The sequence below is a fragment of the Sus scrofa genome, chromosome 6, assembly GCF_054392235.1.
Source record: "Sus scrofa isolate SSC_HxYL_T2T_F1_AM1 chromosome 6, Sscrofa_HxYL_maternal_Yorkshire_Landrace_v2.0, whole genome shotgun sequence".
In the NCBI taxonomy this organism is placed as follows: Eukaryota; Metazoa; Chordata; class Mammalia; order Artiodactyla; family Suidae; genus Sus; species Sus scrofa.
The window spans coordinates 130,505,089-130,531,449 of NC_139388.1; the positions used below are offsets into that span (position 1 = coordinate 130,505,089).

At 36.7% G+C, this 26,361-nt stretch overlaps 1 protein-coding gene across 1 annotated transcript in view; it reads left to right on the forward strand.

The window, feature by feature from the left end:
* PIK3C3 (phosphatidylinositol 3-kinase catalytic subunit type 3) overlaps positions 1 to 25,378 on the forward strand; it is a 147,432-nt gene extending 122,054 nt beyond the window's left edge. Inside the window, 4 exon segments of the mRNA NM_001012956.2 lie at positions 4,729 to 4,897; positions 13,117 to 13,207; positions 18,262 to 18,387; positions 25,165 to 25,378. Coding sequence (NP_001012974.1) covers positions 4,729 to 4,897; positions 13,117 to 13,207; positions 18,262 to 18,387; positions 25,165 to 25,179 — 401 coding nt within the window. The 3' untranslated portion in view covers positions 25,180 to 25,378.
* Positions 25,379 to 26,361: the final 983 nt, after the last annotated feature.

Genomic DNA, 26,361 nt, shown 5'->3' on the forward strand with positions numbered 1-26,361 from the left:
TTAGCACCTCTTATTTTCTTTGTATTATAAGACAGGAAAAAGCAGGTAACTACAGTCCACATTTTTTATATACACTTTACCTCTTGACTAATTAAGGTAATAGATTTGAGTCAGACCACACTCCCTAATTTTTTTAAACATTTTAATTTCATCAAGTGCATTTAAAAAAATTCTTATACATTTCTTTTACAGGTGTTAACTTAAAAGCCCTTCCCCTTGGTGTGTATGGGCATGAATTTTCTTAAAACATTAATACTCTCTTCAAAATACATTCCTCCTTGAACTTGCAAAGCATAGTAATAGTTTCATAGTTAGAAAATGAATCTTTTATGCCTTGTAATTAAGTATTACTCTTGTTCTTAGAGAATTTTCTTATAAGAAGGATAGAAATACACTCTTCATTTGCAGGCAGTAATGCATAGTTGACATTGGAATTCCAGTAATGCTTGTTATGAAATGAAGTGGGGCTAAGTTTCCTATTAAAAGAGTGGAGCCTATTAAATAAACTGTGTGACAGTTGATACCTTTTGATACATTATTTATTCACGGTAGCAGTTTTGAGTTGAATATTGTTCAGATAGCTTCCCTGCTCAAGTGGTGGGTGTCATTAGGAATTATATTAATAAAAAAACATTATTTAAATAGTTAAATAAAAGCAAGGAGGGTTTATCTGTCCCAATGATATTATAAGCCTCTCATTTCTTTACCTTTTTAGAGGGTGATATTTGTGTAACAAGATCGATGATAAAGGCGAACTCCAGAATGAGGATAAAGCACTAAATGAAGTGCTTAGCTGAAAAGAGGACACATGTTTAGTTGAAGGCAATGAAACCTTTAACAGAAATTGGTCCAAGGCTTTTCACCAAATCATAGAAAATTCCATGATCGCATACTCCTTTAAAACTTAAACAATTAGGAGACAATGGTTTCCCAGTAAGAACCAAATGGTCAAGTTATTTATTCCAAAACCAGTTTCTCATCCTTTTTGGAATCATGGACTTCCCTTGGGAAATTGGTGAAGTCTGTGAATTTCCAAAAATATTAATTTCATTGTGTTTAGAGACCCCTGAAACCTATTTTGGAATTCTGAAAAGGTGTTTTTCAATTATGAGTAATATGTAGAACTGTTTTAAACAGAAATGAAACCCCACGTTGACATATTACATTTTATAACCTTAAATATGTACAACATAAAGCCTGATATTAACTTACTGTGCATCTGCTCTTACATAACTATTAAATAAAAAGAGATTTATAAATTAAGTAATGTTACAAAGTAGCAAGATTTATTCTAATAACATTAATATGACAGACAAAGGAATACTGCAACTAAATTGTCACTTGCTGATAAATATTTCAGTCCAGAGTGCTGTTAATGTCCTGTCCCATGTGAATATTCTTATGCTAATTTTCTCTCCTTGAACTAGATCATAACTTCCATTTATTTAGGATGCTAAAATGTAATTTTCAAGGCATTCTGCTTCTGTTATCATTAGCCTGCAGCAATTAAAGTATCCCTGCAATCAAACAGAAACGACAGAACAGTTTTTAGTAAGGAACCACTCAAATTATCCAGACTTGGCCTTTACTAATTTTATCATAGGTCTTCTTGGAAATGAAGAGTCAAAATTTTTAAAAAAATAACAACTTCTGTGAGAACTATTAGGTTTCTAGAAGACAAATTCTCACATTAATAAATATTGTTAAAAGTTGTCTAAACTGTAAATGCAGAATTGAGATGTCATCAGTTAAATAAAGGCAAAATAGCTACATTGTATGTTCCTGTATGCTGGTATGCTAGGCATTATTGTAGGATCCAGGAGTATAACAACAATAAATACAAGATTCTTTCTTTCTTTTTTCTTTTTTTCTTTTTCCCTTTTTTTTTTTTTTTTTTTTTTTTGCCCACCCACAGCATCCAAAAGTTCCCAGGCCAGGGATTGAATCCAAGCCACAGCATTGACAAAGTGACATGGCTGGATCCTTAATCTACTGAGCCACCAAGGAACTCCCAAGATTCTTTATTATAAGACTCTTAATGGTTCATTAAAAATTTAGCATTGGGGAGAAAGATGAGTAAACAAATAATTTCATTATACACCTCAACCAAAGTGTTTTGACAGAATTAGATGAGGTAGGAGCCTCTATAATAACTGCTAACCAAATGCATGCTGATGTAGGAGCCCTGGTATGACCTAGAGGAATTATTTAACCTGTCACTGCCTTTGCTGTTTGGAAGCATGAACAGACAGCCGCTTTTCACTTCTCCACAGATTTCTTGCTCTCTGTATCTAATTAGAATTCTTTCTCATTTCACCTCTTCCATTTGTCATTTACTCTACTAGATATATCCGTCAAAATAATTTCTTTGAGACTCTTGAGAAAGAAATTTTCATCTTCCTTCTAGTTTCTTCTGGCTGATCTGAGAATTAAATTGACTAGATGATTGACAGATTAACAGGAGAAAACCTGCAGTTTATTAATATGTGTATGTGGGAGAAACCCAGGAAACCAGCGAATAACTCACCAGGTGGCTGAAACCTCACCTTAAATCTGCAGCTAAAGACAAAGGAAGATATTGGAGGTAGTAGGTTGGGACCTCTAAGAGAAGGAAGGTGTTTGTCATGGAGCTGGAAAAGCAGATGTTTGGTAAATAAATGTTTGCTAGGCCATGCAGAAATGGTGGGATGCCAAGGGGAATTTTTGACAAACTTTGTTAGGTTCCTCCCTATCTATGTACAGAGTTCATACTATAGTTAATCTTTGGTGATAGGTCTCTTCCTGGAACAGGTCCTCTACTGACATCTTTTAGGTAGCTAGAGGGAAGTCAGAGCTTCTTTCTTCAGGGCCTTGATGGATTTCAGCTCAAAGTGAAGATATGGAGATGATTTTGATAAATGGAAAACTCGTTTTCAGTGCAACAGTTACATTGGTGGTGGTGTGGGGGAACAAAATTGGCCACCCCAAAGTGTTTCTAGCATGTGATTTCAAGATGAAAACAAGGCCAAAAAAACTCTGACAGAAACTTTGACCTTACCCCTAACTGCCTGAGGACTTTAGATAGAGGGCCTATCATAGGGAGAGAGCTATCACCAGAAACGTCTGCAAAGAATACAGGCCAGGTGTGGGGGAGAAAAATTCTTGGAGATTGGAGTCCATTCTGTGTTCCATTGTCTCTGCAAGGCCTAGCCAACATTTCTTTCCCAAATATTCACTTTTCCATCTTCATGTCAGTTGCCTTCCTCACATTTGAAGTCCAAACCCCTACCCCATCATCCTCATTTATCTTCAGCTGAAGATGGTATTTAAGATAAGAATTTCAACCATTCAGAGAGTTACTTAGTTTTTCTGGGTCTCTCCCATGTACCTTTGTTAATAAACTTTGATTTTCTCGTCTTAATCTTCTCATGTCAATTTAATTCTTAGACCATCCAGAGAATCTAGTAAGGTAGAGGAAAAATTCTTCCTCCTGGACAATGGCTACTTTTTCTATAGCCATGTGATGATAGTGTTTAAATCTCTGGTTAGTTGTCATGAACATTCATTTGTAAGCTTTTATTTCTCTTTGTATAATGAACTCTATGTCCCAAATTTAGCAGTGCGTCTCTCAACTCCAAATAACTTGAAGTATAGCTTTCTTCACTCTTGTGGGGAAGTAATGCCAGTATCTATCTTGAATTTTACTTAAATTTAATATCACTTTTGTCTAAAATTTGGAGTTTCTTCATTCATTTCTTCATTCAACAGTGAGTGCTTACTGTATACTAGAAACCATTCTGAGGCTGGGCATATAGCAAAACAGGCACAAATCCCTGCCTTAGTGGTGCTTAGATTTTAGAATCCAAGGGGTTACTTTTTGTGTTACATTGTATGCCTACTTTATACCTACTTGAAAACACAAGATGTTTTATGAATTCAGTGATGTATAATTCTCTAAGTTAATGAGCAGTCACGTCCTTACATATCTGGCCTGTGAGTTTAGATGACTGCTCAAGGGTTGGTCTTCATGGGACTACAGCCATATTCAGCCCTTGGCAGAGGTGAATACTGTGCTTGGTTTCTTAGTCTAAAGCCACTAAGTGATACAGATTAGTTGGAAATGGCTCCAATGAAGCTAACAATATAATTTGAAATTTGGAGGATGTTTTTTTTTGTTTGTTTGTTTGTTTTTGTCTTTTTGCCATTTCTTGAGCCGCTTCCACAGCATATGGAGGTTCCCAAGATAGGGGTTGAATTGGAGCTGTAGCCGACGGCCTACACCAGAGCCAAGCAACACAAGATCCGAATTGCGTCTGCGACCTACACCACAGCTCATGGCAATGCCGGATCCTCAACCCACTGAACAAGGCCAGGGATTGAACCTGCAACCTCATGGTTCTCAGTCAGATTCGTTAACCACTGAGCCACGACGGGAACTCCTGGAGGATGTTTTTGAAAGTGGGGAGAAGAGTGATAAATTAAAGGAAGGATTCATCTCAGGAAATATTACCATGAAGTGATTTTTAAGTATATTTTCATCTGAATGAATGTGAGTTGAAAGGAACTAAAGTATGCTCTGAAGGCCACTTCCAAGCCTGAGGTTAGAGGATCAAACAATTTAATAGACTTCATAATGAACTAATATTCTTTACGAAGAGACACTGCTTTACCAATTGTTACGACATATCTATTTCCCCAGTTCCTTAAGATAAAATTCTGGAAACAAATGAATCTCTTGTCAATATCCAGGCAAACTCTTCCACATAGACTTTGGATATATTTTGGGTAGGGACCCAAAGCCTCTTCCTCCTCCAATGAAGCTGAATAAAGAAATGGTAGAAGGAATGGGCGGCACACAGAGCGAACAATACCAAGAGTTCCGTAAACAGTGCTACACAGCTTTTCTCCACCTTCGAAGGTAAGTTGATTTGCTTGACATAGAGAATTTTGGTAAGTTCATTTCATAGAGCAAGAAAAAGATTTGTTCAGATCACATCACTCTTTTTTTCAAAATGACACAGGCAACAATATTTATTAATGTACGTTTGATGACGATAAAGTCTGATATCAAAGGAAAAAGACAATTTCTTTCTTTCTACTAATTATCTGACTGCTGAATCCTGTCACATGGGGAACTGGCATTACACAAGAATGAAGCATTAGCTCACTTAGAGTGTTTAATCAAATCATTTTTACTCTTTATAGCACCTTTTTCAGTCTTAGTTTTGGCACTCTTGAGGAACATTCTGAAATTTGTTAAATGATTGAAGAATAAATGTTACATATGCTTTTGTCTCTTAAGCACCTCATCAGTCATCCTGCTTTAAAAAACAATACTGATTTTTCTCTGTTCCTTTTTCTCCAAGGCCACTATATCTCTGCTTCCTTCATCCTAATTTACTTAGGACTAATTATGTATCATCAGGAAAAAGATAAATTAAAAATCATATTTGTTAAATTCAGGACATGTCTCTGATGATTAATCAAAACTGATGGAACATTTGACTCTAACTCCATTTTCAACTAACTATGCAAATTGAATATTCTTAGTCCACCAGAAAAATCCCAGTTCAAGAGACAACCTATGTGTTCTTCCAGGTGAATATGTAACCAGTAGACAGTGAGTTGCCTGTGCATGTGGGCTCTGTCTTTTCTGTCTTTGTAGCCTCAGTTTAGATACTCAATATATATATATAAAATGAGAACTTACAGTGTTTATATGAAAATTCCTGCTTCACATCTGGAATGAGGCCCTGTTCCCAGATGATGTTGATGTTGCTAGCCCCGGGTGAATGGCTGTCCTCTGTTAATCAGGTTTCATCTTTGCAGTGGCCTAATAGATCTTCACTGTTAACTCACTCTCTACCACATGTCACTAACTTGACCATAAATTTTACAAACAGCTGCCTTATACTGTCAGTGGTAGGGTGGCTCAGTTTTACTTCCCAGAAATGCTAAAAGAATAATGAGAAGATCAGTGCCTGATGGATGCAGAAGTACTTTCAGAGATGAAAATTCCACTTTAATATCTGGGATTTTTAATTTAAAATAGTCAAAACCTATAGAAAGCTAGGTGAAACTATGGTGATCAGTAAGGAGGTAGACAAGATTATATGAAATGATAACTAGAGAAATGTCAAAGGTGCTCTATCTTATTGAAAACAGAAGGAAAACAATGTTCCTTATAAACTGTCATTGATAATGGATTCAAAACAATTCAATAGAATGAAGAAATAGAGGCAGAGTATTAATATGGAGTCAAAGTTAACTTTCCCCATTACTAAGAAGAATCACAAAGATAATAAACCAACTCACTTTATGTTGTATTCATGAAAACTGTTTCATTTTTCACTTTCACAAATTTCACTGTTAAGATTATCTGGACCCTAATTTTTTTTTTTTTTTTTTTTTGCCATTTCTTGGGCCGCTTCCGCAGCATATGGAGGTTCCCAGGCTAGGGGTCGAATCGGAGCTGTAGCTGCCAGCCTACGCCAAAGCCACAGCAACTCGGGATCCGAGCTGCATCTGCAACCTACACCACAGCTCATGGCAATGCCGGATCCTCAACCCACTGAGCAAGGGCAGGGATCGAACCCACAACCTCATGGTTCCTAGTTGGATTTGTTAACCACTGCGCCATGACGGGAACTCCTGGACCCTAATATTTTGATCAATGTTTATTTTTTAACGTTGTATTTTAGAGTATGGTATAGAAAATTTCCCTTAGGGCATACGAATGAACTGGATAGTTAAAAGCTCATTTGGAGGTAATGTTATTTGACACACTTATCATTAGAGTTTTTAGGCATGATCAACCATGGTCTTTTCATGGTTTTTGTTGCTTTCTGATCAGTTTCTGCAACAAAAATCCATTGAATAGACTGTATCATATTATCAGAGAGGTCCCTTTGAACCAAGTTATAAAAAGGTTGTATAGAAATCAGAACACATTTTCTGATGTGTTTTTCATGTAACCAAATACATTACTATAGCAATAATAAATGGAAATTTTGTTTTTTGAAGACTCTTATGTCAACAGTAAATGCCTAAACATTTTAAATTCTAAGTGTTCAAGGCAAATGTAACTTCTATTAATTCTTATGCAGAGCACTATGCTAGACTGATGATACAAAGAGGGCCTAAACTTTTCAGTAAAAATGTTGAAATTTGCTGTATCAAGCAGTTTTTACATTGTCTTAGAGAATGTTTTCCTAGCCACCAAACGGCAGTAAATCTATTGATCACCTTGCTTTTCATCATTAACCTCATTGTTTTCCGTCCTGGAAGTAGTACACTTACTAAGTAAATCTTTTTGTAGAATTCTACTCTGATATTTGTTGCATACAAAAAGGATAGACTGTAGGGGAAAGAGATGCTGTAAGCACTTGATAGAGTTAATGCGTTTTTATTCTTTTTATTGAAGGGGTTTTTTGGGGGGTTGGTTTTTTGTTTTTTGGTTTTGTGCTTTTTTTTGTCTTTTTAGGGCTGCACCCACAGCATATGGAGCTTCCCAGACTAGTGGTTGAATCAGAGCTGTAGCCACTGGCCTACACCACAACCACAGCAATGCCATATCTAAGCCATGTCTTCGACCCACACTGCAGCTCACGGCAGCACTGGATCCTTAACCCACTGATCGAGGCCAGGGATCGAACCTGTGTCCTCATGGATACTAGTCAAATTCATTCCCACTGAACCACGATGGGAACTCCTTTTTATTGAAGGTTTTTACTGAAAAATTTAGGCCATCTTTGTATGACCAGTGAGTAGCATGGTGGTTGGCATAAACATGAGTAAGAGAAAGTATCTTTTCTTTCACTGTGCTCAACCCACTCCTTTTTAAAAATTGAATGTGTATCCATCCTTAAATCTTTGTCTAGACCTGGTTTTACACACTTTTCCCACCCTGTCATTTTTTTTTAACCTCGATCACATATTTTCTTTTGATAATAGTTTTAAAGATTTCTAGTAACTTTTAAATCTGTTTTTCTGGATAGGATATTGAATGACCAATATATACTCTCTATTTTGTGTTACTGGTTCTGTCTTTTTTTTTCTTTTTTTAGGGCCACCCCCATGGCATATATGGAAGTCCCCAGGCTAGGGGTTGAATCAGATCCGCAGCTCCTGGCCTACGCCACAGCCACACCAGATCCAAGCTGCGGCTGCTACCAACACCATATCCCACAACAATACCAGATCCTTAACCCACTGAGTGAGGCCAGGGATCGAACCCAAATCCTCACGGACACTAGTCGGATTCATTTCCGCTGAACCACAATGGGAACTCCCTGGTTCTGTCTTAAATAGAAGATGCAGGTTAATGGCAACAGATGTAAAAGATTAATACAGTTAAGGTAGTGACAGATTATCTACAAAGTAATTGGATGTTTAAGTTTCTTATACAGTATTCCATTTTATATTTATTTTCATTCTGTTTCACTTTGCCATAATAATAGAAACATGAGTGGTTAAAATTTAAACCAAATGGTAATCCAGAAAACATTAATATTTGCCTTTTACAAATGTTACAAAAATTATGTTACACATTATGCTTCCATAAAGGCAGACATTTTAACATAGATCCTGGCTGCCCATTAGAATTGCCTGAGGTTCTTTGCAGGGGGAGTTGAGTGGGAAGGGTGAACCAAGACAGTTCAGGCCCCATCAGATTTAATTGGTTTTGGATTTGGCCCAGGCATTGATTTTTGTCAAGAAGCTTCCTAGGTGAATTTAATGGACAGCCAGTTTGAGAACCTCTGAAATATCCCTTTCAAAATTGATTCTTATATTCCTCTCCCTGTGTTACCCTGTCGTAGATTGCAGAGATTCCCCCATGGTAAGATTCAGGGAAACTGTGTATAGTCAACAAAGCAGAATATGAATGACTGAGCCTTCATCATTTTTCGTAACATAATGTATAGTGGTTGGCTATACTCTGCAGATACCATAGTACTTACAGCTTTCTCAGTGGATTGTCTTCTTTTTTTTTTTTTTTTTTTTTTTTTTGTCTTTTTGTCTTTTTTTTGTTGTTGTTGTTGTTGTTGTTGTTGTTGCTATTTCTTGGGCCGCTCCCACGGCATATGGAGGTTCCCAGGCTAGGGGTCCAATCAGAGCTGCAGCCACCGGCCTACGCCAGAGCCCCAGCAACGCGGGATCCGAGCCGCGTCTGCAACCTACACCACAGCTCACGGCAACGCCGGATCGTTAACCCACTGAGCAAGGGCAGGGACCGAACCTGCAACCTCATGGTTCCTAGTCGGATTCGTTAACCACTGCGCCACGACGGGAACTCCCGGATTGTCTTCTTTATTTCAATATCCTACATACCACAGAGCTTAGACAAAGGCTTGGTGCCCTTGGTCCCTAATGCGCTTCCAAACCATTTCTTTCTTTGCCTTCTTAAAGAAGAAAAGCATAGATGCGCACAATGAAATTATAGCATCAGATAAACAACCTACCACTGATCATTAACTCCCTAGTTTCCTGTCATTCTCATTCACTGAAAACTTTCACTGTCTTCTTCAGGACTGCTGCATGCATAGTCCAGCCATGACCTGACCTCTCACGGCCTTGTCCTCCTCATGTAGAGCCAACCTTGCCACTCTCTCTCTTCAATACTAGGAATTTTACAGCTTCAGAATATTGATCCCCAGCTTTCTACTCTATGACCAACACCTTCTATCCTTACAGCTCTTCTATTCCTACAAGCCTTAAACTTCATTGATACCTACTGTTTCATCACCCTAACACCATATGTAATCTACCTTATTTCTCATTTTTCTCCTTCTCCTACTGAATTTTACAGCCCCAAACTGTAATCACTCTTAACTGCCTCTCCCTCTAAACCCTATCTTACATATTTTAATGTAGTCCTATAATGTCACTTGCTAAACCCTAACTCTAATCAGAACTGCCTGCCTTACTGCTTCATGTGCAGCAGCTATTTGCTACCATTCAAAATCCAATAATGATGGTGTTCTCATTGTTGGTTTTAAGTCAATGGTTCTAAACCGAGGGCTGCTTTGCACTCAGCCTCCCCCCAAAGCATATTTGACAGTGTCTGGAGATGGTTTTGGTTGTCACAGCTAGGTGAGTACTACTGCCTTGTTTATATTGTACTGCTGCCCCATTTCTTCATTCTCCATCATAGTACATCTGCTTTAAAAAGTTCTCACTATCTCCACTAACTTGCCTCCTTTCTTCCTTCAGCCTTCTCCAGTAAGGCTTCCAGTTTCACTCTGCTATTGAAACTAATAGTATTAAAATAAACAGTTAACCTGTACCAAGTTTAGTTGCCACTTTGGCTTCTTAGAAGCTTTGATGCAGTTGACCATGTCTTTGTTCCTAAAAACCTTTCTTATATTTGGTATGTCCTATTCCCCCTCTTTTCTTTTTTTTCTTTTTTTTTTTTTTTTTTTTTTTTTTTTTTGCTTTAGGGCTCACTTTCTCCCCTAAACTCTCTCCTTAAGCATTTTTACCCGGATTTGTGATTTTAAATAGGATCCAAATAATGATGACCCCAAACTATTACCATCAGCTCTGAGATACATCTAACTGCCTACTTAACATCTAGTAGGGATCTCAAACTCAATATGTGTCTAAAGTGGAATTCTTAATTCCCAGCCCAAAGTCCTGTTCTTCTTTCATTCATTTTTTAAAATTTTGATAAATAACCTCAGTACCTCATGTAAACTAAATTCTTATTGACATTCAGTTCCTCTGTCCTCTGTTATCCATTTCATTGAAACCATCAGCAAGTGGCATCCACTTCCTCTCCAAAATATAGCTTAATAATGTCCATATTACTTCTTTTCCACCTGAACATCTGTGAAATAGTTTCCCTTCCTCCATTCTTACTCCCCAAAAGATGGCCAGTGTGAGCTTTTAGAAAATGTGTATGTGAGTATGTCACTACACTCTTTAAACTCTCTTTGTACCTAGTACAATTAGAATAAAATCATACCTCCTTAAAATGACTTTTCTTCCCCACCCATCAATCTTTGACCCATTTCTCTATTTTTTCTTTATTTTTAAAAATGTTTTGTCAGTCAAACAGGTAAGAAGTTTTCTTCTTTGTCAGTTTATTGTGAGATCTACCTTCCTCCAGAATGTAATCTTGGAGGGATCTCGCTTGTTCAATTCACTGCCTTTAGTGCCCAGAACTGTGTAGAGTGAGTATTCAGTAAGTATGTGTGTGCTAGTTAAGTGAATAAAATTATCATGTGAGTAGAAGTGAAATAATCTGTGATGTGCATTTTATAAATTTCCACTAGGAAATCAGTAACTTTTAGAGCTAAGTTAGAGCTATTGAGCTATGATCATACTTTTTTTTTTTTTTTTTTTTTTTCTTTTTGCCATTTCTTGGGCTGCTCCCATGACATATGGAGGTTCCCAGGCTAGGGGTTGAATCGGAGCTGTAGCCACCAGCCTACGTCACAGCCACAGCAGTGCAGGATCCAAGCCGCGTCTGCAACCTACACCACAGTTCACAGCAACGCTGGATCCTTAACCCACTGAGCAAGGCCAGGGATTGAACCCGCAACCTCATGGTTCCTAGTCGGATCCGTTAACCACTGTGCCACTACAGGAACTCCAACTGTAATCATACTTTTTAAAAAAAAAAAAGTGTAAAAGGGAGTTAGGGCCTCATTTGCTTAGACGATTACATCAGGATAGAAAATTTTTTTCATTATAGTCCCTGATTTTCAGAGATATATAAAATTCAAAAATGATGATGAAATAGGTAATTTGAGGTTCATATGGATAGTCATTTGTGTCTACAAATTCCATTATCATTACAATTCAAGTATCAAATGATTTTTATGTACTTTTTTACATTATGGATAAGTAGACAGCTGGAATAAAGGTTCTGCATCTCCTAAATCCTGACTTCCATCCCCTAGAGAAGAAAATGCAAGGCACGTGTATTGACTCTTTTACTGAGACCAGCTAAAAGCCTTTGTTGCCTAAAACCAAAGCTTTCTTTACTCATTATCCATCCTCAAACTCAAACCTGCATCTCCTTTTATCATTGTAGTGCTATGGGACCACTCAGCATAACCATCCAAGGGGAGAATGTTCTGGAGCAGGAAGTGGATTGCACCCAGTGTACACTTACTTTCACCTTTCTGCACATGGCTCTACCTCTGTAAATGAGCATTTGGAATATTAACATTTTTTCTCCGTGTTTGGAGGAAAATGAAAAGTTTGAGGGTTGATGAGGATAAACCTTTAGTTCCTGTAGGGGCTAGCATACTCCAAAGATGGTATTATTTCTACATCTTGCACATTTTGGGGGGCATATCCATGGCATGTGGAAGCTCCAGGTCTAGGAATTGAACCCACACTGCAGCAGTGACCTGAACTACAGTAGTGACCATGCCGGATCCTTAACCTGCTGAGCGACCAGGGAACTGTACCTTGCACATTTTCAGTGGAGGAGAGTACTAGCTATTTTCTCCTTCATTTAGGGTTGCTTATATACAGACCAGTCACTATAGTTTCTAAATTGGTGGGATTAGTGTACCTGAGGGATACTTATAAGTGATTAGAGGAATCAGTATTTCACTTTCATTCTTTTACCCATGACACACCAAGGTAGTCTTTTTTTTTTTTTTTTTTTTTTGCCACACCCACAGCATGTGGAAGTTCAGGGCCAGGAATCAAACTGAGCCACAGCAGCGGCAACGCTAGATCCTTAATCCTGCTGCACTCCCTGGGAACTCCATGAGGTGGTCTTAAGATAATGAATTCTTGTCATTATTGAGCAAAGATAGATCTTCATTGCTTAGTAAAATGCTAATTAATGGTATTAAGCAAATTCTATTTTGATCCCTTCTAAAAAGGATATACTTTCTAAAAATTGTAATTATTAGGTGGTTACTCCAAAAGTGTGTTCCCTAGTGGGGGACCTAGAGATGGCATTATATCAAGACCCTAGAATAACTTATGTTTTCGAGGCTTGATTGTCATTGATACAGCTGGTGAATAGGCTCACATTCTATTTATTGTCCATAGGAATAATAGTAATCATTATAAAGATCTAAGCATTACTACTTCTAAGAGTGTTCTTAATATGAGAAGAATGGCAAAACTCTAACACATTGCTATTATTTTCTTCCCACTCTCCTTTAGGTATTCTAACCTTATTTTGAACTTGTTTTCCTTGATGGTGGATGCAAACATTCCAGATATTGCTCTTGAACCAGATAAAACTGTGAAAAAGGTAAATTTTATACACCCTCAGATATCTTTCTCAGTCTACTTGTCATATGTAAAAAATATTAGGGTTTTAACAACTCATTTCCCCTTGTCCCAATCCCTAGGCTCTTATTTTTTATCCCCACATTCCAGAATACAACAGCCTTTCAAATTTCAAGTCCTCTGCAGCAGTTTTTATCCCCTTCCCTTGTTCATACCCGCAGTTTCATGAATAGGTCACTATATCAAGAGCTAAACTTTACTATCATGAGAAAGAGCTTGCTCTTTGTTCTGGAAAGTTTAGCTTCTCTAATATTCCTGGTAGGATACCTGATTCCTGGTACTCTCAGCCTAAGCATGCTGAGAATCAGAAACAAAATATTTTAATGGTATGTAGAAAACAGTCATTCTTTATCCTTCCCATTCATACCCTTGGTTACATGGGTTTCTTAACTGTGTCAGGAGAGTAGAGACCTGCTTTTTAACTTAACCTGCAAAGAGAAGAACAAAGGAAAACAGTCACGTAGATGAGCAGTTATTCAAAACTGCCTTACCCTGATTGAAGCAAGAGATGGGAGGGAAGGTAGTGGATTTGAAGATTTTTATTTGAATTAACCTCTGACTCTGATTCATTGAGAGGAATGTATGTAATATACTTTATACAAAGCTGTCGTAAAATGATCTTAAATATCAGTGTGGTTATTAATACGGAACTTCAAAGAAAGACAAGGTAGCCTTTTAACTCATATAAATATAAACTTACTAAAATTGTAACACTCTCAGACATGGAATTCCCCTGATGGTTGAAAATAATAATTAGCACCATAAGCCCAAAGTTCTGATGTAATTGATTGAACATTATTAGAAAGTTCCCTGTGTGGATTAAACATTGTCATAGTCCTTTGGGCAGCTATAACAAACTAGTATAAAAAACTACAAGAGACTAGTGGCTTATAAACAACAGAAGATTATTTGTGATGCTTCCAGAGGTTCGAAGTACTAGATCAGGGTGCCAGCATGGTCAGGTGAGGGCCTGGTATGAGTAGAAGATTTGTTGTATCTTCATAGGGTGGAAGTGACCAGGAAGCTCTGCGGGGTCTCTTCCTTATAAGAGCGCTAATCCCATTTATGAGGGCACCACCCTCATTGTAGTACATGTCTTGGAGGTACAAAAATATTAACATCATTGTAAACATGAGTGAGACTAATGGTTTTTACCTTATTGTGTGAGTCTTTTGCAAGCAATGAGAGGGATATTTATTTAATGTAGGTCTTTTATTGTTTAACCATTTAAGAAAATTTTGGTCTTTAGGATTTTATTTGTTACTTTATCCAGCAAGCACCATTTCAATTACCCCCCCCCCCCACTGCACCCACCACGTAGTTAGGAAATGGATTATCACCCTAGGTTTGGGTGTGGGTTTTTTAGTTGTTTGTTTTTGTTTTGTTTTTTTGTCATCTATCAAGAAACATAATTGGTTAATGAAACTTCTTAGCTGAAATTCATAACTGCACCAGATTTCAAATGTTGTCTTTTTTTTTTTTTTTCTTCGTCTTTTGCTTTTTGGGTTTTTTTGCTTTGCTGTTTTTAGGATCTGTTTTTGCTGTTTATTTTATTTAATTTATTTATTCATTTGTTTATTTATTTTTTTCTTTTTAGGGCTGCACCCACAGCATATGGCAGTTCCCAGGCTAGGGGTCTAATCGGAGCTGAAGCCACCTGTCTACACCACAGCCACAGAAATGCAGGATCCGAGCTGTGTCTGTGACCTACGTCACAGCTCATGGCAATGCCGGATCCTTAACCCACTGAACAAGGACAGGAATCAACCCGTGTCCTCATGGACGCTGGTTAGATTCACCAACTGCTGAGCCGTGATGGGAACTCCTTGCTGTTTATTTTAAACCCATTTATCTCTGTTATATATTCATTCTTCCTTGACTTCACTCATATTCAGAAGTCATTTATGAAAGTTCTAACAATATTTGTCACTTCCAATTTCTTCTGCCAGTTAAGTTGTATAGTTGTTATTCTTTTAGATCTTTTGTTTTAACTCTTCTCTATTAGACAGTCATGATTTTATTGTTTGAGCTTTCTTTATGGCATCATCTTTTAAAACATGAAGTGACTCATTTTATGAAAAAAAAGTGCATGCGTATTTGTCATTTTTCTTTAGACTAATTGCTCCCTAGGTGCTTATTCTAGTTTCAATTGAATGAACGTGGAACAAAAGGTATTTTACCATATTTCCCCCCAGTGTTCCATAAAAGATTTCTTTGCTTGCTGCTATTTTTAACCAATTGAAACATAAACTTGCCTTTTTCTTTCTTTTTTTCTTTTTAGAGCTGCACCTGAGGCATGTGGAAGTTCCCAGGCCAGGGATCGAATTGAATCAGCTATAGCTGCCAGCCTATGCCACAGCCACAGCAAAGTAGGAGCTGAGCTCTATCTGCAACCTATACCACAGCTCATGGCAATGCTGGATCCTTAACCCACTGAGTGAGGCCATGGATTGAACCCACATCCTGATGAATCCTAGTTGGGTTCGTTACCACTGAGCCACGACAGGAACTCTCAAACTTGTCTTGTAAATAATATTAATATTGAAAAGTGATGTTTCAATAGGCTAAAATTTATGTTTCATATTTTGGCTTTTTTAAGAAGTAAAAGTAGGTTTTTATACTTTGTGAACTAACATTTGCTGGAACTACTTTGAAGTCTTACTACCTAGAAATTTTTGCATTGGCCTCATGAATGAAAGCCAGCTAGAGAAAATGCAGCACATTCGAGGCTGAAATCTTAAAGGGAAGTACAGATTCAAATTATTTACATGATTATAACAAAGTTCAGTATAATATATACTGTAATGTATAATGGATAATATAGTATAATTCAGTATAATGCTTCTATAATGTATTTTAGTATGCATATATCAATTTAAAAATTTTTTTGAAACTACTTTCATTGTTGTTCACTTTGTTGTGTTTTACAGATAATTGCATTTCTTTCAAATTTTGAAGGTTTGTAGCCACCCTGCATTGAGCAAGTTTGTTAGTGCCATTTTTCAAACATTTGCTCACTTTGTATCTCTGTGTCACATTTTGGTAATTCTTGCCATATTTCAAAGGAAGTATATCTGTCTACCTTTGACATACAGCTGAAGAGGCTGAGATTTGCAAGTTTGTAGCTTTTTCTTGAGACACTCCCCAGACTGAGTGCAGCCCTGTGTTAAAGGTCACAAGAGTTTGAAGCTTGCTGGTAGGGATAACCAGGAAATCAGGGAAGAAATTCTAGAAAGGTCAAAGTCACAGAGGTGACTTTGGGGACAATAACAAGTAGCCCAACACAACTCAGTGTATATGATACCAAATCAACCTTTTATATGCAGTTAACTTTCTTTGTTGTAAAAGAGAAGGTTTTCATATTTGGTAAAATAATATTTTCTTTGTATGCTAAATATATAGCTTCTGTTTGCAATTTAAGCATTTATATAAGTATGCAAGTTTTGATAAAATTAGGTGAAAGGTTTTTTTTTTTTAATTCTACTGCCTTATAGTTTTTTGACATTCTTAAAAAAAAAAATTAGTTCCAAAATAGTCAGACATGACTCTCTAAGTAGAAGTCAAATAATGTAATGTATTAAACTCAAGGAACATGTATGTCTTTAACTGGGATCCAGAAATGGGAAATAGAGCTGATTGTAGGTGTATTTTTAATGTCTTTCCACCAAATTGTCCTTCACTTTTTATATCTGCCTCTCTTTTACCTCCTCTACCTCAGGCTGCAGGGCTGTTGGAGTGAAGATAAAAGAGCATTAAGTGAGGCCATGGGTTGTAGTGCTGTCTGCCCTTTCTTCTTCCTAGTTTTATAATAAACTCCACACTTGAAAAGAAATACTGGAGTTCTTTTGTGGCTCAGTGGTTTAAGGGTCTGGCATTGTCACTGCAGCAGCTTGTGTTCTATCCCTGGCCCAGGAACTTCCACATGCTGCGAGCACAGCCAGGAAAAAAAGAAAAAAAAAAAAAAAAGGAAATACTAATTGTGAACCTCTACTTGGAAGTTCCAGTTTTCTCCTAGCCTGCCTTTTCAGAAGTATATATGGATCATTTATAAAAGGAGAAAGGAATAACTATAATCATTAGTGTGGTGGTATGAGATTGTCTGGAAGTACGAGCCACTTATCATCAGTTAAAGGTCCCTGGGTTAGCTTCATAAATTCTCAGTGTCTCAGTTTCTGCGTCTTATAGATAGAAATATTGTCTACCTCAGAGCCATTTGAGAGTTGAGTGAAATACTTCATATAACGTGCTCTTCACAGTGTTTTGCACAAAGTAGTCATTCAGTAACATTGGCTTCTGTGTTTTAGGGGACTATTCTGATACATGCCTCTACTGATTTTTCTAGTACTTATTGAAATTTAGAATCAACTGTATTTTTTAATATGAGGTAATGAAAATTTTCCTGAATTTGGAAATTATAAGACAATTGAAATAGCTCTTTGCAAAGTACAGGGAACTTCTATTGGAAAGGGGACGTTTTAGAAAATGTAGTTTAGGTTATTTTGCCAGTGATTGACCTAGGTCCTATTCATAGGTAGGCAGAGAAGGTGAGAGAAAATATTAATATAGGCTCACCTTGCTATATTCACTTCATAAAGTGGAAGAGATTCTTAGTAAGTATTATGTCACAATTCAAATCTTATATAAATTTTATATTATGTTCTAACTTTGAAATGCAAAAAATAAAGCACATCTTTGAGTTAAAAGAACAATTTTTATCTTTTTTAAATATGCTAGGTCTAACAGAATTATATTTGCTATTCACTTTGTTAGTTTTTTTTTCTGAAAAATATTTACAGCCAAAATAGGGTGATATAAAGAGCATGTAGCAAAAAAAAAAAAAAAAAAAAAGTTCCTTATTCAAGAAATAGTATTCAAAACACCTTATAGGTTATGAATCATTTCTTTGGCATAGAGATAGCTCATGATATATTAATATGTCTATCTGTTTGTTTTTGTCTCTTCAAAATATGTCTGTTTTTCTTCATTCAAAAGACTTAATAGACTATGACCTTGTAGGTTCAGGATAAATTTCGTCTAGACCTGTCCGATGAAGAGGCAGTCCATTACATGCAGAGTCTGATTGATGAAAGTGTCCACGCTCTGTTTGCTGCGGTGGTAGAACAGATTCATAAGTTCGCCCAGGTAAGATCTCTGAGGGCAGTGCATTTAATCTCAGCTCTTCCCTGAACTACCCTAGAATCCTTGCAGAACCACGTCTTTTTCCTGCCAATGACATCTTTTCTGATTTTTCTCCTTCTTGACACCTCACCAGACTTCTGATGTGAAGGTGTTTGATGTAACTCTAAAACACCCCCACTGAAATGTTCTTAGTAATGACTAAATTGTAAAGCATCAGCACAGGTATATTTGTCCTTTGAGTCAGTGATGACTATAAACTTGAGAATGATCTCGAGTGTGGCAGAGGTCTTGACAAGTAAGGCTGGGACACTTGTTGGGTTTTGGTAAATGGTAATGTGCTAGGAAAGGAGATTAGAAGCTGAGAAAAGCAATACATCCCACGCACAGAAAAGGTCCATCTCTGCACTTACTCTTAGCAACCTCTTTCCTACAGATGTTTGAGGGAAGAGTTTACACTAGTCTTGATGATAAACCCCAGATTTAAAACCTATTTTAGTTTTGACTTTCATAAAGAGAATGATGATGGAAGCGGTTAGCAAACAGAAAAATGAGGCTGCTTTCCTCCCCCACATCCTCACACACTACTCCTTCTAACTTTACACATTCAGTTAATAATAGTTTTACTAATCACCCAGACTCAAAGTTTGTCTATGTTGACCTCTCCCTTATTCAGCATCTGGAATATCACCAAGCATTGTGAGTTTCTTTAACCATTTTCCCACTACTGACATTTTAACCGATTTTTTTTTCAGTAAGTTACCCTAGATAAATAAAACCCTTCATAACTGTGCTCTGTTTTAGTCTTTTTCATCCCTCAACATTCTTGTCTTTATTTTGCTAAATATTCCAACCAAATACATTTCCACAAAATAATGTTTTCCTTTGTTTTCTTATTTTAATTTAAATGTGAAAAATATTTCCTCATTGCCTAAAAGTGATGTCCAATCTGTAGCAACTCAAGGCCTTCCAGAATGTTGTGTTCTAAACTTTTTTCTCAGCTGTCCTCCTGATACTCTCTTTCAATATTGTTGTTCTCTTCCATTTCTCTGGCTACTTTGCTGTTCCATTTCTTCAGCCCGGACTATCCATCTTCTTAGTAATGAATCTTCAGTAAACTCCTACTTGCCAAAATTGAACCTATCCTCCTAAGAGCTATTCTTAATGCCACTCTGATTCATCTTCCTCTGGATATTAATAGTACTTTGTACTTTTATTATCAATGCACTTCCATTTTGTTTTCTATTCTAGATACTTGGATGCTTACCTAATAACTCTAAAATGCACAGTTCTTAAAGGCAGGGATGTCTGTCATTGACCCTAGTAGCACGATGCCTTTAAACACTTAATAAATAGCTAAGGAACATAAGGGAATTTTTTTTCCAGTAAATGATAGCTTATACTTTTTCTCACTTAACAAAAAAATGTTTCTTCTCTCTAAACACCAATATAAGTCATATTTTATTACAAATGCCAACTTAAGTTCCGCTTCTCATGTTATTAATCATAACTAATCACTTCTCAGGAGAGCAAACTCTGACTCAGCTGCTACGTGACTTGCCATCACTCGGGTAGCTGATGGTAGATATGGATCAGCATATAGCACACAGATTATTTTAGAGCTATAGGGAAAAAAAGCCCAGAGAGGTATAATGACCTAGCCAACTTCATGTGTCTAACAAGGTACAGAACCAACACATGAACCCAAATTTTTGACCCTATATCCAGCCACTGATAAGCTAGATTTTTTTCTAGTTTAGAAAGCCCAGGTCTTTTTTTTATCAGAATCCCATATCCTTTTTATTTATTTATTTATTTTTTATTATTTTCCCACTGTACAGCAAGGGGGTCAGGTCATCCTTAGATGTATACATTGCAGTTACAGTTTTTTCCCCCACCCTTTCTTCTGTTGCGACATGAGTATCTAGACATAGTTCTCAATGCTATTCAGCAGGATCTCCTTTTTATTTTTAATAAGGTATAGTTGTTTTATAATTTATATAAGTTTCAGGTGTTCAACTTAGTGGATTCATAAGAATCCTGTATTCTTCATCCTAAGAAGTTAACTTGAAAATGGCCATGCTATTTTGTTTAGGTTTTTTAAAATATGTCACCTGTACTTACACAGTTGTACAATTGAAATAGTGTGAATATGAGCAACATAAAAATAATAAGTTTAATTGGAACTTAACTTAGGCATTGAAGGGTACCAGCGGTACGAAAGAAGGTCATAACTTCACATAAGTCTTTCAGATTATATAATTAGAGAAGCATAGATGTTTCTTAATTAATCTCTGAGGAAGATTATTTTCTTTTTTTTTTTTTTTTTTTTTTTTTGTCTTTTTGCCATTTCTAGGGCCGCTCCCACGGCATATGGAGGTTCCCAGGCTAGGGGTCGAATCGGAGCTGTAGCCTCCGGCCTACGCCAGAGCCACAGCAACGCGGGATCCGAGCCACGTCTGCAACCTACACCACAGCTCACGGCAACGCTGGATCGTTAACCCACTGAGCAAGGCCAGGGACCGAACCCGCAACCTCATGGTTCCTAGTCGGATTCGTTAACCACTGCACCACGACAGGAACTCCAGATTATTTTCTTTTTGAAACTCACATCCCTAAGTATTAATACTAATAAATCACATGCTCATTCAGATTCTGATGATCAATATCTGGTTTTTGTCACTCATAGTATTTATTATAGGGATACACATTGCTAATTAATATTCCAATTTTGGTGCATTCCTATTAATCACTCTGGATTAAGGAACCCAGTTTTTTTAAAATAGAGGTAAACAGATACATGTTATCAAAAATCATAGTTGTTTTTACGTAAAAGAAATCATATCCTTAAAAATGAGTGAAAAATTGCCAGGTACAACTATTATGTTGAAATGCTGAAAAGGCTTATTTTATTATGATCATGCCATTTGCAGGAAGGTAGAGATTAAACACTGCAATATTTGTTGCCTAGAAACACACAACTATAAGTGGCACAAATTTTCCACTGAAAAACACTTTCATTTGGGTTATTGTCTTTGAAATTGCATCATCAGAACTCTTCTTCCGATTAAAATGATCTTTAAAGGGCTTTCTAATCTTGTCTGCACAGAAAGGTAGAGCTCACTTAGTTTGGGTTGCTTAAGGTTTCCATTAATCTTAATACATATTAAATCTAATTAAATGCATCTTTATAGATTAGGGTGAGAGATGTATTTTTTGCACACTGAATGTAAAAAAGTAAGAACAGATTTGATTCACAAATTTTTACCTAAGTTCCAGCTCAAGATACTAAGAACATATCACTGTCATCCATTTGGCAGGAATCTTTACTTAACCCCTCTTGTGTTTAAAGAGGGAGAACACAGGTCCAGGCAAAGGGTCACATGAATATGCAGTCCCATCTTAGGCCTCTTAACTGAAGAGAATCCATCTATATACACACAGTGTTACACTCAGGATTAAAAAAAAAAAAAAAAACAAAGGAGGAAAAGAGTGTGTTTATTATGTCTGACATGCCCCCTGAAGAGCATGTATCTTCTAATAAATATATCAGGGACTCCCTCAGAAGTGTTTCAGATCCCAAGTGCCTCCCATAACATGACATTTTACCATGCTGAATGTGATGCCAACATTGAAAGGTTTTTGGTTTTTTTTACAACATGGTCTCTAAGTACAAGCTATCTGCTCCATCTGTTGCTCTAAGAGACAGGTTTTTTGCAGCAGTACAGGGGGAAAAAGCTTCCTATTTTGGACTCTTTGAGAAATGACACTAATGTGTTGCCATCTGAAGGGCTTTTCTTGAGTAATTTTATTTACTTGTATTCCTGTTTTACCTTTATGTTCTGACCTTAGCACTTAAACCCAGTGTAGGATGTTTCCACTGTAATTGCTCTGCTCTCTCATCTACTTTGAGAAGGCACAGATGCAAAAGATGCCCTAAGGAGAAGACAGTAGAGCATCATTTTGGGTTTACATTATATGGACCTAATTTACTAATATTTAATAATATTCCTAATATACCATTAGGAATAAAGAACAGCAGTATAAAATATTTCATTGAGCAAAACAAAAAATATTGAATTCTGAGGCCAAGTAAAAACTCTTCTGCTCTAAAACCAAGTGTTTTTGTAATTAAAAAATAAATATATTTTTATTAAAAAATAAGTATATAATAAATATTTCTAAAGAATCATCTGATTCCCAGACCAGTGGCTTAAGTAAATAACATACAACACCAGCGTATTGTGCAAAATTATTTTGTATGATTTTGTGCCCTACATATATTCCCAATGTATTTGAGTTATCCTGGGAGGAATAAGTAGAACAACAACAAAGAAACCACAATGGTAGCAATTATAACAGCCTGTTGAACATTTAAATGTGCCAGGAATTATGTAAAGTATTTTCTCTGAAGCATCTCCTTTAATCTGCACACCTGTGAAGTAGGTGTATCACCAGGCTTGCTTTATAGATGAGAAAGCTGAGGTTTAGATAGCTTAAATAACTTGTCCAAGGTCTCAGAGTTAATGGGTGAAAAAGTTCAAATTCAAACCCTGGGTTGTAGAAATAGACAGTAGTTTCTAAATAATGTTTTTTTTCAATATATATCTATGGCTTAGTTTATTAGATGTAAGTAAATTTTGTGGTAAGTAGGGAGTTTTTAAAAATAGACTTGTAAATTTAAAAGATAGTCTTCTAATTTTTCCTCCTTAATCTTTTATATGAGCATCAAAGAAAAAAAAAAAAACTCAGCCAATAGCGTATGACATAAAAAGGAGTCATTAATCCCAGATAATGTGATAAATATGGAATAACACTTACTTTGCACATTGACCAAACCAGTCTCGAATTTTTTTGACTGCATTTGCTCTTTTGCACTGCAACCAGTACTGCTGCACAACTGCATTAAAACTCACGATGTTTTAAAATATAATATAGGCACTTGCTACATTGCAAATGTTTTAAGGTCTTAAGATTAGTTATTGTAATAGCAAGAGTCAGCAGAATGCCCTGTAACTTCATCTAAAATTCCCTGCAGTTTATTTTTCATTTGTACAAATTGAATTTCCTTATCTTCTCTTAGGAAAGGTTTCAGACTCTTGAATGTAATCCAATGGTAAGATTTGCCCATTTGCTTCATTATCTACTTTGAGTAAGATTGTTTGTTAAACTAACCATTGTTTTCCAGCCCTTCTGTTATATCAGACTTTTATGTAAATTCCTCAAGTGTGAAGGGAGTTGAAATTTGAAACTGGCTTTACTACATAAGACAAGTTTTTCCCACCACAGGCACAGACACAGCATTTTTCTCACATATGTACATATATACAAGTATGGATACATTGATGAGATTTTTCAGTGTTTCCAGGATATTCAGACTTCCTAACATATAAGGACCTTTCAGAGTTTGGCCTTAATCTACATTTTCAGCATTCATCGTCTTCTACCAACCTTCTAAAAAAAACCCTCTTTGTAGCTCTGATAAGCTGCCCTGAGCTACTTGATGACAACTCTTATAGCCATTATCTCCACTACCCAACTTCCATTACCCAAGCAGTACACCTTTGCTCTTTGCCTGGAATGAGTTCCCCAACCATCTGCCCAAATTTCAGATGTGTGTTTGTGTCTTAAAGTAACTTGGGGTCTCTCATCTGAAATGTTCCTGGTACATGGTAGGCACCAAATAAATGTATATGATTTTATATAAGTGTCAAGGACCATTTGAGAAGTTTATTTTCTCTGATATTGCCTTTAAGAAAATATTTAAATAGCTTCTTAAATTATAAGTTATAGAGGTTCCCACTGTGGCACAACGGGTTAAGGATCCAGTGTTGTCTCTGCTTGTGTTGCTGACGCACTGGTTCAGTCCCCAGCCCAAGAACTTCTATATGCAGTGGGTGTGGCCAAAAAAAATTATAAATTACGTTCCTTTTATTTCTATTAAAAGTAAATCTTGGAGTTTCTGTCGTGGCGCAGTAGTTAACGAATCCGACTAGGAACCATGAGGTTGCGTGTTTGATCCCTAGCCTTGCTCAGTGGGTTAACGATCCGGCATTGCCGTGAGCTGTGGTGGAGGTCTCAGACCCGGCTTGGATCCCATCCCACGTTGCTGTGGCTCTGGCGTAGGCCAGTGGCTACAGCTCCAATTAGACCCCTCGCCTGGGAACCTCCATATGCCGTGGCAGCGGCCTAAGAAATGGCAAAAAAAAAAAAGTAAGTCTTAACATATTCTTTCTAGAAATGCCACTTATACATTGTATTAGATTAAAATGTCAGCATCTTTCACATTTGTATACACATACACATGCATGCGCACATGCATACACAAACACGTTTGTCAGCAAGGTTCTTTTTCCCTCCATGTTTTTTTCTCAGAGTAATAACGAGGTGAAGTTCATGAAAACAAACTTAGGTGTTTTTGTTAATTCCTCCAAGATAAAGCCAGCATATATTTGATTGAATCAGAGGGCACATGAGGTGTGGATGACTCAATGTATAGTCACCCAAACAAAATCATCAGAGTTGTTCTTACTGAGAGAATGAGTGGGTAGTTAGGTCAACTGTCATTAGCTGTTGCACATTATTTTGAGATGGTGAGGGTACCTGATATAAAATGTGGAGCTAAAAATGTTGATAACTTGTATCCTGATTTTTTTTTTTTTTTTGGTAAAAAATTACGTTTGTCTCTTTCTTAGCAGTTTTTAGTACTGTAGACTGTAACTTTCTTTGTGAACAGTGAAGCTAATTATTTTCTATTTGTTTATTTGTTTTTAATTTTTGTAGTACTGGAGAAAATGAAACTGAGTTTGATTCATCAAGATGCTTAACTGCTAAAGAAAACAACTTCAGAAGCTGTGTGGAATGAAGAATTTAGACTAACGAGCAAGGAAGAGAACATTGTAATCTTCAAGATAACATATATCCTAAATGTTACATGGTGCCTGAATTCTGCTTCCTTGCATATCATTGCTTAAATATAGTCTTGAAGGGTTTGTTTTGAAATGTTGTTATTTATTTTCAAATGTGTACATTGTTAATAAGCTAAGAAGTAACAAGCTTGTTCCAGAACCATGTATATATTATGAGAGTTCTAGAGGAATTTAATGTTGAAATAGTAAAATATTTTAGTCCTTAAGAATCCATCTTTTCTTCATCTCTTCACATCAGGAGAGCAGTATTTGAATCTAGATTGGCTCAGTTTTGGGTTTTTTGCTTTGTCTCTCCTCTTTTTCTCTTCCTTCTCTTCTCCCCCTAGATTTTTTATTTTATTTTTTTGGTCCATCCTAAAGTTTTACATGTTATGGCCTATTCTTTTACACTCTGAGGATTGTATATATTTCAAATAAGATGTCATTGTCTCTTACTTACAAATACCTGGTTTTTTTTGTTTTTTTTTTTTTTTTTGTCAAAGTTCAGTTGAATGTACTGGGTTCTTTTTTATGTTCTATTGATCTACTTGTCTGTTCTTTGTCCAGTACCACACTAAGTTGCTGTAGCTTTTTTTTTGTCTTTTTGCTATTTCTTGGGCCGCTCCCACAGTATATGGAGGTTCCCAGGCTAGGGGTCCAATCGGAGCTGTAGCCACCGGCCTACACCAGAGCCACAGCAACGCAGGATCCGAGCCACGTCTGCAACCTACACCACAGCTCGCGGCAATGCCGGATCGTTAACCCACTGAGCAAGGCCAGGGACCGAACCCGCAACCTCATGGTTCCTAGTCGGATTCGTTAACTACTGTGCCATGATGGGAACTCCAAATACCTGTTTTTTGACCTTTGTTTTTTGGTGTTTTTTTTGTTTTGGTTTGGTTCATTTTTTGTTTTTTGTAGTTCATATTTCTCCTAGGTTATAAGTACACGAAGCAGGTTATAAAATTTTAGCTTATGTGAATAATTGGCCAAAAGGTAATATCACGCAACTTTTTGTATTGCGCCTGAGATATTTTTACATGTAAGCATAAGTTGTCTTTCTGCAATAAAT